The 14,377-nt window shown below is 45.0% G+C and overlaps 4 protein-coding genes across 4 annotated transcripts; all 4 read right to left on the bottom strand.

The window, feature by feature from the left end:
- Positions 1 to 863: 863 nt before the first annotated feature.
- BKA55DRAFT_698599 (uncharacterized protein) lies at positions 864 to 1,622 on the bottom strand (the record flags this gene model as incomplete). Its single annotated transcript, XM_046200534.1, has 1 exon — positions 864 to 1,622. The coding sequence occupies one exon, from the start codon at positions 1,620 to 1,622 to the stop codon at positions 864 to 866; it is 759 nt and encodes a 252-aa protein (XP_046041004.1).
- Positions 1,623 to 2,546: 924 nt separating this feature from the next.
- Positions 2,547 to 2,855, bottom strand: BKA55DRAFT_460702 (uncharacterized protein; the record flags this gene model as incomplete). The annotated part of the gene is made up of 1 exon (XM_046186097.1): positions 2,547 to 2,855. A coding segment is annotated over one exon (309 nt), but the record flags the coding sequence as incomplete, so codon positions are not given.
- Positions 2,856 to 6,339: 3,484 nt separating this feature from the next.
- On the bottom strand, positions 6,340 to 10,058 carry BKA55DRAFT_629101 (uncharacterized protein). Its single transcript, XM_046196915.1, has one exon. It carries the CDS (start codon positions 9,929 to 9,931, stop codon positions 6,419 to 6,421), a length of 3,513 nt encoding a protein of 1,170 aa, XP_046041002.1. The 5' UTR covers positions 9,932 to 10,058; the 3' UTR covers positions 6,340 to 6,418.
- A 65-nt stretch (positions 10,059 to 10,123) lies between these two features.
- Positions 10,124 to 10,507, bottom strand: BKA55DRAFT_587195 (uncharacterized protein; the record flags this gene model as incomplete). Its single annotated transcript, XM_046194631.1, has 1 exon — positions 10,124 to 10,507. A coding segment is annotated over exon 1 (150 nt), but the record flags the coding sequence as incomplete, so codon positions are not given.
- Between the last annotated feature and the right edge of the window lie 3,870 nt (positions 10,508 to 14,377).

Here is a 14,377-nt window from a genome sequence, read left to right as displayed (position 1 = left end):
ATGTCCGCCCTCTATCCATGCCGTCCGCGCCTCGTGACGGTCCTTTTCGCTCATGCCGCTGTAATGAAACCCGCAGCCGATCTCGTCAGCTATCGCTTCACACTGACTCTTTGACCGGCAGTATATGACCCCCTTCTGACAACCCGTCATATCTCTATCTAGCTGTTTGATCACCTCGACCGTGCAATCCTCAACAGCATCACGCCCGGGCTTGACTTGCTAAACCTCATAGCGGCAGTTCGGCTTAACCGTCCGATCCCGCACCATGACCGCTGACTTCGCTAGCATCTCGCCACGGAACCAATCCTCCAGCACGACAGGCAGCGTTGCTGTGAGCAGTACTAACGGGCAGCCAAACCGACGTAGCCCAATTAGCTCGCCAAGCTTAGCCCGGTAGCCAATATCCATGATCACAGTATGACATTCATCCACGAATATCCGCTGCAGCAGCCCTGTACACGACAGCCCGTCAACGTACCCGGAAAACTCGGCGCTTGACACAATATCGGCACTGACGACGATCAAGCGTGCCGCCCGCGGCATGCCCTCTCGTCCCGAATTCATCGATGACCTATATCAGATACAGTCGACCCCCATATCTGTTGCCTTGCCACCAAGTCATCCATCAGTGCAACAAACGGCACGACCACGATGCTTATGCCTGTATCCTGCATCACGGCCGGCAGCATGAATAATATGCTCTTGCCGGCCCCGGTCGGTAGCACATTGATCGCCGTCTGATCTGCTTTGAGTGCCATGATCGATCGCATGCACTCAGCCTGCTTGTCGGATCGCCAAGTCGCCTTCGGTCCTAGCAGCCTTCGCAGCCCATCCGTCATCTCGTCCCCTATCATCTTCCTCTTCTAAGCCGCCTCTCCCTCCTTATTCGTCTTTCTCCGCTTGCGGCTAGTTGCTCGGTTTGAACTATCAGCCCTTTGCTGCTGCTGCTGCCCCGTCACTTGACTATCCCGCTTACGCTTCACCGCCGTCTTCTCTGTATCCCCCTCTCCCTCTATACTGCTTCCCTCTAAATACTGATGCCACAGCCTGCTGATCTCCTTGAATGTCGCGATCATCTCCGGTTGCAGCTTACCCGGGAAGCCGATATGTACGGCATAGTGCTGCCTCGCAATCCGTGTTCCGTGCGTCGACTGCAAATCCCATACGATATTCCAGCTTCCTCCACAGTCAACCGGCTCACCTGTGATCGGATCGATCTCGACGTTATCATCCTCATCCTCATCATCCATCTTACCTTCTAGCTGCTTCATCACAAGCCCTCGAATCCTCCGCCCCATCTCGATCGCGATCGCCCGATATCGTCCCACCCCTAACCTGACCCCCGTCCCGGCCTGCATGATGCAAGCAAGCTTCCTGCTGAGCCGGTCGGTTTCCCATACCGCCGAGCTGCCATCCCTCCACATATACTCGAGCTGCTCTCCACGCGGCTCGGCAAGCTGACACTCCCGCCGCAGTACCCTCTCGGTCGGAAGCAGCCATGCGATATACGCCACAATCATCCGCCCGATCCAGTCGGGGACGAACCGTGCTACCTTCCGGCCGTTGTCACGGATTGCCTTCATCTTGTCTCGGTCGGTCACGATCATGACCTGCCCGTCCATTATGAATATATTCCAGATCAGCTGCCACGAATCGCAGTGCCGCAGCGTCGTGATTTCCGGTCCCCTTCCCGGAAGCCCACCCCACGTATATATGAGCACGAGCAGCGTCTCCCGCAGCAGCCGCAAGTCTCAAAGCCACTTCTTAATACGATGTCGCTTCCATCGGGCCCTTGCGGCATCCCATATCGATGCTTCCATCAGCCGCATCACCTTTGCCGGCCCGGGCTCGAGCCAGTTGTTCTTCGGGTTGCTTGCAAATGACTGACCTGCCCCGAGCCGTATCATATTATCGATAATCCGCCCCATATCGATCTTCTTACTGACCGGCTGCCATACCCCCCCGAATAGCTTATCTAATAGCTTCTCTGCCTCGGTCACCTCATCGCGCAGTGTGCGTATGAAATCCTCGACGCTGATATGCTCGCCCATATGAAATAATCCCTCTCCGTCGTCGGACCACCGTATCGACGGCTGCCCCCCCATCTTCTGCCAGTACCCTTTCCCGTATGCCATCCATCCGATGACCGTGCTCATAACGGTGTGCGTGCCCATACACATCCACAATATGTGCTGCTCCTGAAATGCAAGTACGGCCTTGATCCCGACCTCGTTACGATCTAGCGGCTAATTCTCAAATGCAGCCTCTAAAAAGAACAGCCAGGCCTACCACACTATAGCAGCTAGCAGACCGGTATATAAATGTGGCTCGACGTAGCCTATCGGGCGTTGCTTAATACCAAGCGCCGCACAGAAACATAGTAGCGAATTCGTATATGTGTTTCCACTAACATGAGTTTTAATCGAAGCTACGATAAACCGGAATACAGCTTGATCTAGTGCATCTTGCAGCAGGCTAGTCATACCTTTATCTCCTCGCTCGTCTTCGTCACTGTCATCGTCGTCTTGATATTCGTCTTCATCTCCGTCTCCATCTTCGTCTTCGTCTTCGTCCTTATCCTTAGCTTGTCTCTTTCTGCCACTGGAAAATCTGCTGTTATAACTGCTTGGAACCCTATCCCTCTCAAGCTCTTCTGCCACATCCTGCAGCAAGCTCCACTGCTCATCCGTAAAGCGAACGGCCCAGCGTTCAAGCGCTTCCTCGCGCCCGATACGGTATGCCTTCCAGCAGAAGCTCAAATAGCGGTGACCGACAGACTTATACTGACTCATCGATTCCTCCTTACCCTTACGGCCAAACGGCATACCGCTCGGGGTCATTGATGTGATGCTGCCGAGCCACTGTAATGTCTCTGTCGGCACGCCATCGAGTCGCCAGCAGCAACGTTCCACCTCACGATCGAAGCTCTGTCCGAGCCGGCCTAGCAACAGTCGTTCACGGGCTACTTCCTCGTCTTCTTGCTTCCCAGCCCACCTGCCCGTTGCTGCCCTCGCCCGTAGCCACTGGGCTGCGTCGTGAATACTGACCAAGTCCCGGGAGCCAAAGTGCCGTACCTAGCCTAGCCTCTTGACCCACGGCGAATCACGGTTAATATCTTCCTCCAAGTCACCCTTCCGTAGTCGTATGGCATCTTCTTCCTTTAGTCGAGCCAGACTTGCAGCAATGACCTTGTCTATAGCGCTCTGATTTCCAGCATCAGCTTTGTTAGCCACATCTAACGGGCCATTCCTATCGCTATCATCTCGAACGATCCAGTAGCGCGCATGCCTTCCTCCTATCTACATCTATAGCCGCACCTTAGTCCACGGTTCCTCTGCTGTATTATGCCCTGCCTCTCTCCAATGACGGACAATATTATCGTATGCAATAGTAAGATATCAGCATATATAACAGCTATACCTACCTGAAATAACAAGCTCTTCGATTGCTGGGCCGTTATCTTCTGGTACTGCAATACGCTTCGGGTCAGCTAGTTCTAGTTCACCATAGTAGTCTATGATATCCTTGAGCACTTGTCCCTTGAGCTGATACTGCTGTCGAAAATGTGACTCAATGCTGCTGCCGGGCTGAACGGCTGCTTGACATAGCCGGCAGATGAGTATTTGATAATCCTGATTGAGCTATACGATGTCCTCCATTGTTGTTTGATGTCGCCTCTTTAATCTTAATTATAGAAAGTAAAGAGAGAAGCAGTCTTGTTCTTTTTCTCTATCAATTACAGTCCCCTTTCCTCTGCATTATGCTAACCCCAAGCTCATATTAGCTAACCCCAAGTGTAGGGTTGGGGTTATTTTAAGCCAATCAGCAACTCGGCCCAAGCCCAACCGATTCAAGTCCAAAATCTAAGCGAGATAACCTAACTTATTAGACGATTACTATTCAATCGTCTCTTAATAGTTCCTAGGCTTTCTACCTCACCCCACTCTGGTCCCTCTCTCTGGCTAATCACAGCCTTAGATACCAACAGGGGTTTCCTCTTTCAGTGAAACTAGGACGGACAATAGGGATGTAGTCCGCGCTCAGAGTAAAACTGCAGCTGGAGATTCGCTGGTTGCATAATTAACAAACACAAGGATGAGCAAGCTGTCAGTTTCTGTTAAGCTGATGGGTGAGGAATCCAAATACTCTAAACAGGGGAGTTAAGCCTAATCGATTTATAACCAAGTGCTTTTTAGCCGCTACGATTAGCTAAGTGTTACTGTGGAGCAAGATAGCACGTGGGGATGAACGGAAAAACTTAGAATCCTACATCCTTATGGTCCGTCCCATTTTCACTGAAAGTGGGCCTTTCGCGATCCTATTGGTTGATAATCCCTGTATCTTCCCCGCATTCTACAGAGTAGCTTGTAATAATGGATCCCGAGCAAGGTTCGATTTATAGCGGAGTTCTAACTATTTTATTGGTTGGCTTTTTTGCTTCTTTCATTGCTGGATTTCGAGTTTAACCAACCCTAGACCCTACTTATGTATGTAGACTAAAAACGCACTGTGTTTCCCCTTTCCATCCAATCACAGCCTATACATCTCTATCCCATATCTACCCCTCCAGAAAACGCACTTACTGCTATTTAGAGGGACTTCGTTCCTCTCGTCTAGCACCGCAATACGGCTGACATTATCCACTCTGATAGGGTACAGGTCGTCTCGTAGGATCCGGGCTCCTGGGGCCAGTTTTGTCTCCGCTACGCGTTTCACAATCTCATGCTCGCTCTCGTCCCTGCAGGTGATCCTGACACGGTGGGGATTCTGTGGGTCCTTAGTCACCGCTCGGCATCGCCACGTGTGGGATTATCCAGTTCGGCGCGGGCTTCGTTCTCCACTGTCGCTCGGATCGTCCCGGCTGAGAGCCTAGCCTCATCTTCTTCTAGTCTTGAAACGTCAATCGTGCAATAAAGCATGTCTGTGGGGTTCGGAGGAGCGGCTAAGGTCCTCGAATCGTTGTGGGGTAAGAACGGTGTCAGTCGTGTGACGTCAGCATATGATCGTTGAGGTCCGTCCATTGCTTGTAGCGATAGTTTCGAGCTGCTCGCGGACGCGCTGCAGTTCCTCGGTCATCTGATCCTTGATCTCCACCATCCGCTTGCCCATCTCGTGCACTATCTCTTCCTGCTTTGCAACAGCTTCCCTAAGTTCCCTGGTCATCTCCATCTGTTCCTTCAGCGCTTCCTGCAGCCTCTTGGTCTCCCGACGCGACTCTGCCAGGAGATCCAGCACCTTCTGCAGCATTGCCCTTCCATCGCTGCTGCTGCCATTGCCGCTACTCTTTCGGGTTTCGGTCGGTCGGTCGATCTGTTCTTCGGCCGGTACATTTCGCGTCGTCTGCCGGGTAGTTTTTCGCGTTTCTTTGGCAGTGTCTTCCAATTGTCGCGCGGTGTCTCGGACCTTGCTCGTTGGCCTCACCATTCGACTCGGTCTCTTTGGCGTCGAAAAGGGGGCGTCATCCTGCTCCACACGATCTCGGCCTCTATTGGGTCCGCCATGACGGGCAGTCTCCACCACGAATTTTCTCCCAACCAACGATGATTCTTCTGATCCCTTCGCGTGTAGTCAAAAATGCAGTGAAGTCTTCTCCTTGTGTTTATGGTCCCTGTTTAGTAATTTGATGAAATACATAGACATGACGCGTGCACGGATGACCCAGCAACATGCACGGGCCAGTTTTGTTGTATTTCGTCGAATTACCACCACGACTGCGTACAGTAGAATTGATTTTGGTATGGAGCACTAGGAAACGCTTTGCCGGCCCTACAACACCAGAGAAGCGTCAAGTAATTGACGATATGATCTGGGGGACCCTTGAAGGAAGTAGTGATATTCAGAAGCAGCTTCTAAAAGCTCAGAAGCGAGGAAATGCAGCGATTCGTGACTTCAATTGTACACTGAAGAAGGCGATGAAGACCATTGACAAGAAGAACAGTCAGATACAGCGCTTGGAAGAGGAAAAAGCTATACTCAAAGCTTCACTAGCAGCAAAAGAGCCCACTGGCCGAGTCCCCGTTCAATTTGACCCTAACAGGGCTTTTCCAGAAGCTCACCAGATTGTCACGGCACAGGATCAAGCTGAAAAGAATGTATTACATCGGATTGAAGAAAAACGGAAAAGGCCACGAGAAAAAGAATCCCTATATATGGAATACTGTTAAATCAACTATACACCCTGGCAATAATCAACCCTACTAGGCTTAAAGTGGGTCAATAAAATCAACTCTACTTGAGTTGATTTGGTTATTAGTTACTAGGGAAGCTCGCAAAAGGGGAATCCTACAATAATAAGGCATCAATGATGAATCCAATCTTATTATCAACCAACACTAAGAAGTGAGTCATTTGCATACGTAGCTGTTCTTTCTTTGTGTGCCTGCTTCTGTTTTGTGCTCATTTATTATCCACTTGGACATCATTCAACTTTCTCGAGGCGGTAATTTAGCTCCCTTAACTCAGGATCATAACACTTCTTCCACTGCGGATATCTTCGATAGTGTGCTTCAATGAGCTCATGTACTCGGGTTTCCATATTGCGCACGACCTGCGCCTGCTTCTTTCGCATAACACCAAGGCTCTCCTCATCCGAGGTAGCCTCACCTTCTTCACCCCCTGAGAATGAACTCGAATCGGTGTCTGATTGAATCATAGCACGATTTTGACGCCGCCTTTTGCGTCGTTTTAGTTGACCATGTTGGAGATGCTCGTAGGTTTCCAACCCTCTCTTCAAAAACCACAGGCACTCATTAACTTCGTCACATTCCTCGAACGTTTTAGCGACTTCAATCTGCCTTATGGGACACCATTTCTTTGGGAAATAATATCTCTCAGGAGAGTTGTCTAATTCCAGTGTATGTGCTGGAAAGTGGCTTTGGGTCAGCCCGGCTGATTCTTGCTCCCGAAGACGAACTAATTGGGCATAAAGTTCGTTCTCAGGCATTCGAATTAACTCCTGTTCGGGTTGTATGACATGGGGCATGTAACTCTTGGAAAATAGAGTGGTTGCTAATTGCCAGCCGTCAACAGGATGGGTGTTGATGTTGGATGCTGGCAGTGGATGAGTAAGAGTTCCAGTCTGTCGGGACTTGGCGTAGTGTCTGATGAGCCCATAATGCGCGCTAGGCCACCAAATGAATTGTTTTTCTTCCTTGTCTTTCCGCATGAATCCTCGGCTATGCGGGTAGGGGAGAATCCAATGGCTTCCAAGAAACGACCTTTTCAGGTCTTGACGCCATTTCCGTGCGCCAGCCTTGCCTCGTGCAGTTTTGATGGCATGGAAACTCTGTTGGAATAGCATGCGATATGGCTTCTCGTTCCATCCTTGCCGTTCAAAATAGTCATCCTTCGATTTCCAAAGCCAAGAAAATAAGACATGAATATCCTTTACCGCCAATCGATTTCCTTGTGCAAGCTGAAGGGGCTGGTGATCCTTCAGCATGGCGTTATTAACACTACCGTAACACAGGGGAATCTCTCCTGACAATGCAGATTCCAGACATTCTGGCCTCAGAGCTGACTTGACGTGGAAGAAAACGTCCTTTCGAAAGGCACACAGACACAGCTCTCGAAGGTAATTTTCTAGGAGGTCAAGGCACTTTGGAATAGAACTGAATTCAAGCATCCACTGGTAGGCCTTATTCACTCGAATGAAGTCGATCCGTACGTCTCGCACTTGGTGGTATCGAGCGCGATACACATTCTGCATCGATGGGTTGTTAAACATCATATAAGGTGCATAAGGTTGGCGGAAGGTAAGCGTATTCCAGTCGATCTTGTCAAGAAACCAAGCATAACCATACCTCTCCATGGTAAGCTTGAATCCAAGACCTTCGTGGCGCCGAAGTCCATCTGGCTGGCTTGCATCGGGTTGCAGTCGTATGTCTCGCCAGCACCCAGCGACCTTCTGTATCAATCCGCCTGTATATGAGAATTGGAGACAGCGAAGAAACATGAGCATAATTCTTGTGTGTTCCCAAGTCACAAAATGTGGATCTTGGAAGCTGTATACCATCTCGAACCCTACACAGAACTTGTTGATGTTACACCTCGCCCATGTGAGGAGAGTATCAGTTGTAAAGCTATAGTATGGGGAACCATCGTCAGTAGGTACGATGAGGCGCTTCTCATGTAGCTCTCTGGATCTTATCTGGTTGTCAATAGCATAGAACAGCTCCTTCGAAACACGATGCTCTTCTCGAATGCCGAAAGACTTTCGCATAGATCCTAATATGGCATGGTGGCATCGAAGCTTTGTGTATAAGTATGCCTTGATTAATGCCGTTGGCTGGTGGCTAAGACCGCCTCCAACAAGCTCCCATGTCTTTCTTAGCTTTTTATCAAGGGCAAGTGTTTCGATAGCCGCGTTTGTGAACGGATACACATTTCCGGCTGCGAATACTTCCTTGACACTGGAGTAGAATTGAGAGTATAGAAGGCCAGCAGCTCGGCGCTGAGAGCGCTTTCCAGTCTCTATAGTGAGACTCCCAGTATCCTTAAGCATACTGAATGGATAAAAGACCTGTTTTGGGGTCCCCTTATCATCAGTATACCTATTGCCGACCTGGAAGGCATATGATTCTAAGCAACATCGCCGGTAAAGTAGTGTTTCTGCTTGTTTATCTGGTGGATCATCAATAATACCAGTTGCCAGTTGGCTCCAAGGTACAACTTCAGATGGCTGCTGAGGGCAAGTTTCTTTCCCAATATCAAAGTAGAGGTCTGTTGTCGTATGGCTGTTATCGATGGCACTGGTCCAATACTGTTCAAAACGAGACATCATCTTCTCCCAAGTAACGTCCTTTGTGAGAACCTTCAGGTTCTTTGCTTGAAGAAGAATAGTAGCATTCCGGAACTGCTGGAATCCTGGTTCTTGAATGGCAGTGGTGATAGTAGCCCAAACATCTGCCAGTGCCTCTGGTGGCAAGTAATACACTAGTTGTTGTTCCCGTGCCACTGGGTGCACACGTTGAGAAAGTCCCTCTATTCCGCGGGCGGTGGAGTTGTAACGACTGTGGTCATAGCTTGACGGATAATGCTGGACATGAGCTGTGCTGTAGCATTGGTATATTGCAGGGAGCAGAATACCATCCATCCATAGTCGAAAGTCTTCATCCCTGATTTTACTAGACTTCTGCTCTTCTCGATATAGGTTAGGGAACAGAATATATAAAGATATATCCTCAAATCCAATAACACGACCGAATGTATAGTGAGGAATCTGGTGTACAGGTCGGTGGACTTGATGTTGTTTGCCATTTGTATCGAGGAACGTGACAGGTATTGATCGAAGGTGGAGATCAGACTGAAGATCAGATACAGTCATTCGGGTAGGAGACCAGTGAATTCCCTTCTTAGCAACAGCAAGGCTACTCGGGAAGGCCACGACACTGTCTATATCGAAGGTAACCCCAGCACCATCTGAAACCCGCTCATCTTCATCCAAGCAGATATATGGTACCTCCTCTCTGGAGTCAATACCACAAAAGAGCTGTCTTCTGGATTCAGGGTTTAGTTTTCCAGCCACATCATCTTTCTGGTGCGCGATGGTCTCACGACTGAGGATGTCAGGACCTAATTCAGGCGTGAAGTGCAGGTACATGGCAAGGCTGATATGTTCGTTGGTATCTCCCATATGACTGCGCTTTGCTGCCTGGTGGCACTCGTTGCAACATCCTTGAAAGTTGAAAAGTTGTTCTGCCAGCTCTTGTGAGAGATGCCCAATTGGATCTGACTCGCCGTTCCCCACTTGTGGAGAGGTCTCTAGGGTTGTATCAGAGACAATATCCTGAACCAGGTCAGGACCCTGGTGAATTGAAACAGCTACCGGATTTTCCGCAAAGGCGGAAGTTGTGGTACGAGGTATACCCTGTTCATCGATATCTCCGGGTAGCTGAGGATCTACTGCGGGTAGGGACAATGGCCTGTCCATGCTGTCTGCTTCAGGCGCACTGTTTGGTGATGTAATCGATGCTGATCTGAGAGGCTCATCATGGTCAGGGAATACCTCCTCGGTGGTGGGTTGGAGTGGAGGACTAGGTGGAAGGAGAAAGTTGCTTATGTCTTGTTCTTGTAGTTGTGTGAATGCACTGCTATGTGAGTTATCTGACTGCTGAATAGGATAGTGCAAATTATGAAAATTGCTATAGGGTATCCCTTTATTTCTAGCTGCAGCTTTCTGCCGTTTGTTCCGCCTGCGTTGAGCGTCTGCCGTCGCTTTGTCCTCAGCTGTTGCATATTTGCGTGGTCGTCCACGTCTTGGTGGTCTCTCCATATTAATTTCAGTATGATATTGTATGAGGTGGTAAGGGTTACTTTGTGTTGATGCCGGAGATTATTTTTTGATACCCCAATGACTATCTTGTTGCTTTTGCGGTTGCTACAGCAGCATGTGCTAATTGGCACCCCAGCCCACGAGAATACCTCTTACATAGCGGGCCAGATTAGCTACAGTCAGTATACCTGCAGTACAGATATCTACTCTTTTATAACGGAGGGAGTAGAGCATTAACCTGGGCGGATCGGTATTCTGATGTTCTAACTCATGCAATAGCACGGCCGACAAGAAAATTCGCACAGATTGAAGGATAATTAACAGGTCTCCCTCTCTTTCGGCTTAGTTTTTTGGAATGATGCGCTAGGCTCTATATGAAATAGCACGATTCGCTTCTGAAAATGGATGGATCTTGACCACGAAATTCACGATTGGCTGAAAGAGAGCCCCACATATCCAAAAACGGCCACATCTTGACCGCTAAATTCTGATTGGCTGCAATGCTTGGGACCGACGACGAGGTCATCAACTTCCAAGACGAATATACCAACAACCAGCTAGAAGAACTGATGGAAATATAAGTAAGGCAAGTCTTAAGCTCCTAATGTATGGTTTCTTACTATGCTAATAAGTTTTACGTTATATTCAGTATCTAGTTTGAGTCGGTCGGTATATGATGTTTTGTATGTGTTTTCCATTGAATTCAGACCTGTATTCGCCATGCAGCTAGGATAGACCTGTATTCGCCATGCAGCTAGGATAGGCATTTACTACAGCGCTGGATATCTTTTTTAATACAGAGAAAGATTTGGATAAATCAATGATTGGCTGGGACAGGTGTTCTTTGCCTTTCAGTTGCGGCTGAAGCTTCTCTAATCCCCTTGGCGTATCACTCTTATTATTGTCGATTGAGCGACTGCGACTGGCTGGATGAGTAAAGACGGTTTGAGTAATGTATTGCCAGATCAAATGAGCACTAGCCCTGGTCTTCAACGTTTTCACCACAACCTTGCAGAGATGTATGTAGTTATGACAGGAGTATTCTGAAAACATTCACATGAAATGCACCTAGTTATTCTCATACGTTATTTGATGTCAACTTCTACGTCAATTGCAATCTGCTAGCTAGAATGAATGAGAAGGAAAATTTGGCCGCTCGCAACCTGACCAGTCTTATGAATGATGTCGACGCTGTCGTTCTTGCACTTATGAGAAATAACAACTTCTTACCGGGTATGCCGCCTTTGATGGCGTCGAGTTTGATGCCTTTGGAGTATATATTGCCAGTAACCTCAAAATTTCCTCCTCGTTTATTGGTATACACGGCTTAGTGAATCGAGCCCATCACGAAAACCCACATAAAGTGTTCATTTCCGTCGCTAAATCGATGGCAGCATCGAGCTTGTAACGCTGTAGATGGCGAGACTAGCGGCACAACCGCGATGTATATGCAGTATTCGAGCCCCGCATACATGTTCCGATGCGTTTTTGAGCTTCTGTTTTACACTCTCGGTAAATTAAAAACGACAGAAGAGAGGAAGAAGCTTAGGGTTTCAGGGATGGTATCCCATAAGTCGCGGTTTCATTTTCAGCGGGGAGCCCGTCCGTGGATGGAAGTGAATGAGTCAGGTTTCGCAGCTTTCAGAGCCGCATCGGAATTGGCTAACCTTGTGGAGGCCTCATTGCCAACCTCTGCAGCCTTCTTCATCTCACGGCACGTGCTCTGATGGTTTGTCGTGCGGGGTAATAACATTGTCTGCTGGACCGGTATACTACATATAGTAACTATCGTCTGTTTGGATCCGGATACCTCCCCTTATTAGCATTCGATGACGATATGATTAAAGATCTCTCTTCTCCCATCCAGAGTCGCGAACGGGGCCCAAAAACGCAGCTGTCCTGTCGTGCAACTTTGAAGGCATGGAACGCGAATAAACGACATTTGAAAGCTATATCAAAACGCAAATATGCTCTCCATTTATGAGATCCGAAAGGAGGTCACCTTGCGTCTCAACATCATGACTGGCGTTTTATGTAGGCTCTTCAGTATGTAGCTCACAAGCTGATGACAGAATTAGGTAAGGTCTAGAGAGGTTGTCATAATAGCCAGGAAAGTTTCACAAAAGGTAAGGTCATTTATCTGACTATTCATATCATCAGACCCTTGAATACTACTAGCTGTGAGCATAATTGCCGGTAGGTATATAACTCACGTCCTAGAAACGCAGCTTATAAATATATAAGATGCAGAAGTAAGAATGCTATTCCTAAAGACTTTTAACCAGGCTTATTAATAAATAAATCTAAATTAAATTAACCCTAGTTAGATTTAATTTAGATATAAATAACTTAATTTAAATTTAATTTAAATTTATTTAGGTATATTTAGATTTATTTAGATCTATTTAGATATTTTAATAGCATTACTTTTCTCCTATAATAAAATATACTATACTACTCTAATAATATCTACTTATAGCTGTTTTTTTAAAGGCATAACTATTTATCCTATAAGACTAAATATCTATTCTAACTTAGAAGATATTATAAAAACTAAAAACAGGTTAATTACTATTTATAATAAGTATAACGTAGTTGATAAGCGATCCGACCAGACAAGTGATCCGATCAGCGCACTGTACAGCTAAAAATAGCCTACCCTATAATATCTAGCTACCTTAAATAAAATAGCTAAAAATCCAAAAATATTTATTTTATATATTTTATAGCTATTTATATATAAAAATATTTTTTCTAGATTTTTAACTATTTTATTTTATATACTAAAGCTTATTTATACAGTGTAAAGAGTATTAATAAGCTTTTTTATATATAATTTATATCACAAATTAGCTAGAATTATTTTATTAATAATATAGCTTTCTTATAAGGTAAAATATAAGCTTTTAAAATTTTAGCTATTTTAGGCCTAGTTTGAATTTTATATAAGCTTTTAAAAAACAGCTTTTAAGGTGTAAGTTAAGCTGGTCGGATCACTTGTCCGGTCGGATCGCTTATCAACTACGTTAGATATTATTATTATTAAAAAAGCTAGTATTAAATTAGATTATTTACTAGGTAATTACTAAGGTTAGAAGTAAATAACTACTTAATATACTTATCTTATATAGGTAATACTAAGGGTATATACTAAATATTAAGCTTTCTAATTAATACTATAAAATTATTTAGGTTTATTATTTTTCTTATAGCAGTTAGTTATTTTAGTATTATATCCTGCTTAATAGGTAATTTTTAATACTTTTTTTATAGCTTATATATAATAATCTTCTTTCTTTTTAACTAATTAAGATAATTAGCCTATTAAGATTTAATATTAAGCTAATAAAAAGCAAGATAAAGGATAAGAGATATTAAATAAACTAGGCTATCTTTAATAAGAGTATAATACTTATTTAGTTTTATTTAGTTAAGGTTATATTTAATTTATAAGTAAGGCTCTTTATTATACTTATATTGCAGTTTTAAGTCCTTTAAATACTATAAAAGCTATTTTATAATTAATAAGACTTCTTAAATTACTTTATATTTTCCTATAGTTTATAAGTAAGTATTAGTATTAATACTAAAATTAACTTATTATACTTTCTTTAAGTCTTCCTTTTAAATACTTTATAGCTATCTTTAATAGCTTTAATATAGCTAGATACTTTATAATTACTACCTAGTCCTTGCTTAATATCTTATTATTAATAATTATAAGCTTTTTTTAGCTCCTTTTTAATATTAGCCTTATCTTACTTCTAGTCCTTATAGTAATATACTAGTCTTACTTTATAACCTCTACCTAAATTAGGGAATAAAGAGGATTCTAAAGCTAATAGCCTTACTTTATTATTGCCTTAAATAAGTTCTAGCAGGTTATATTATCTATAATTATATTATAAGTTAACTAGTCTTCTAGACTTAATGCTATATTCTTAATATTTTAAAGCTTATAAAGTTTATTAATATACTAACTAGATCTTTATATTTAGTAAATAATATTATATAGCTTATTAATTAGTCCTTTTGCCCTTTATAGCCTTATTTTATCTTAAAGTTTCTTATTAACTTAATAGTCCTCTTTAAAGGTATTAATAT

This window comes from Fusarium redolens (genome assembly GCF_020744475.1).
Source record: "Fusarium redolens strain MPI-CAGE-AT-0023 chromosome Unknown BKA55scaffold_38, whole genome shotgun sequence".
Classification (NCBI taxonomy): domain Eukaryota; kingdom Fungi; phylum Ascomycota; class Sordariomycetes; order Hypocreales; family Nectriaceae; genus Fusarium; species Fusarium redolens.
Note: the sequence above shows the minus strand (reverse complement) of the source record. Positions and strands in the feature narration are given on the sequence as shown.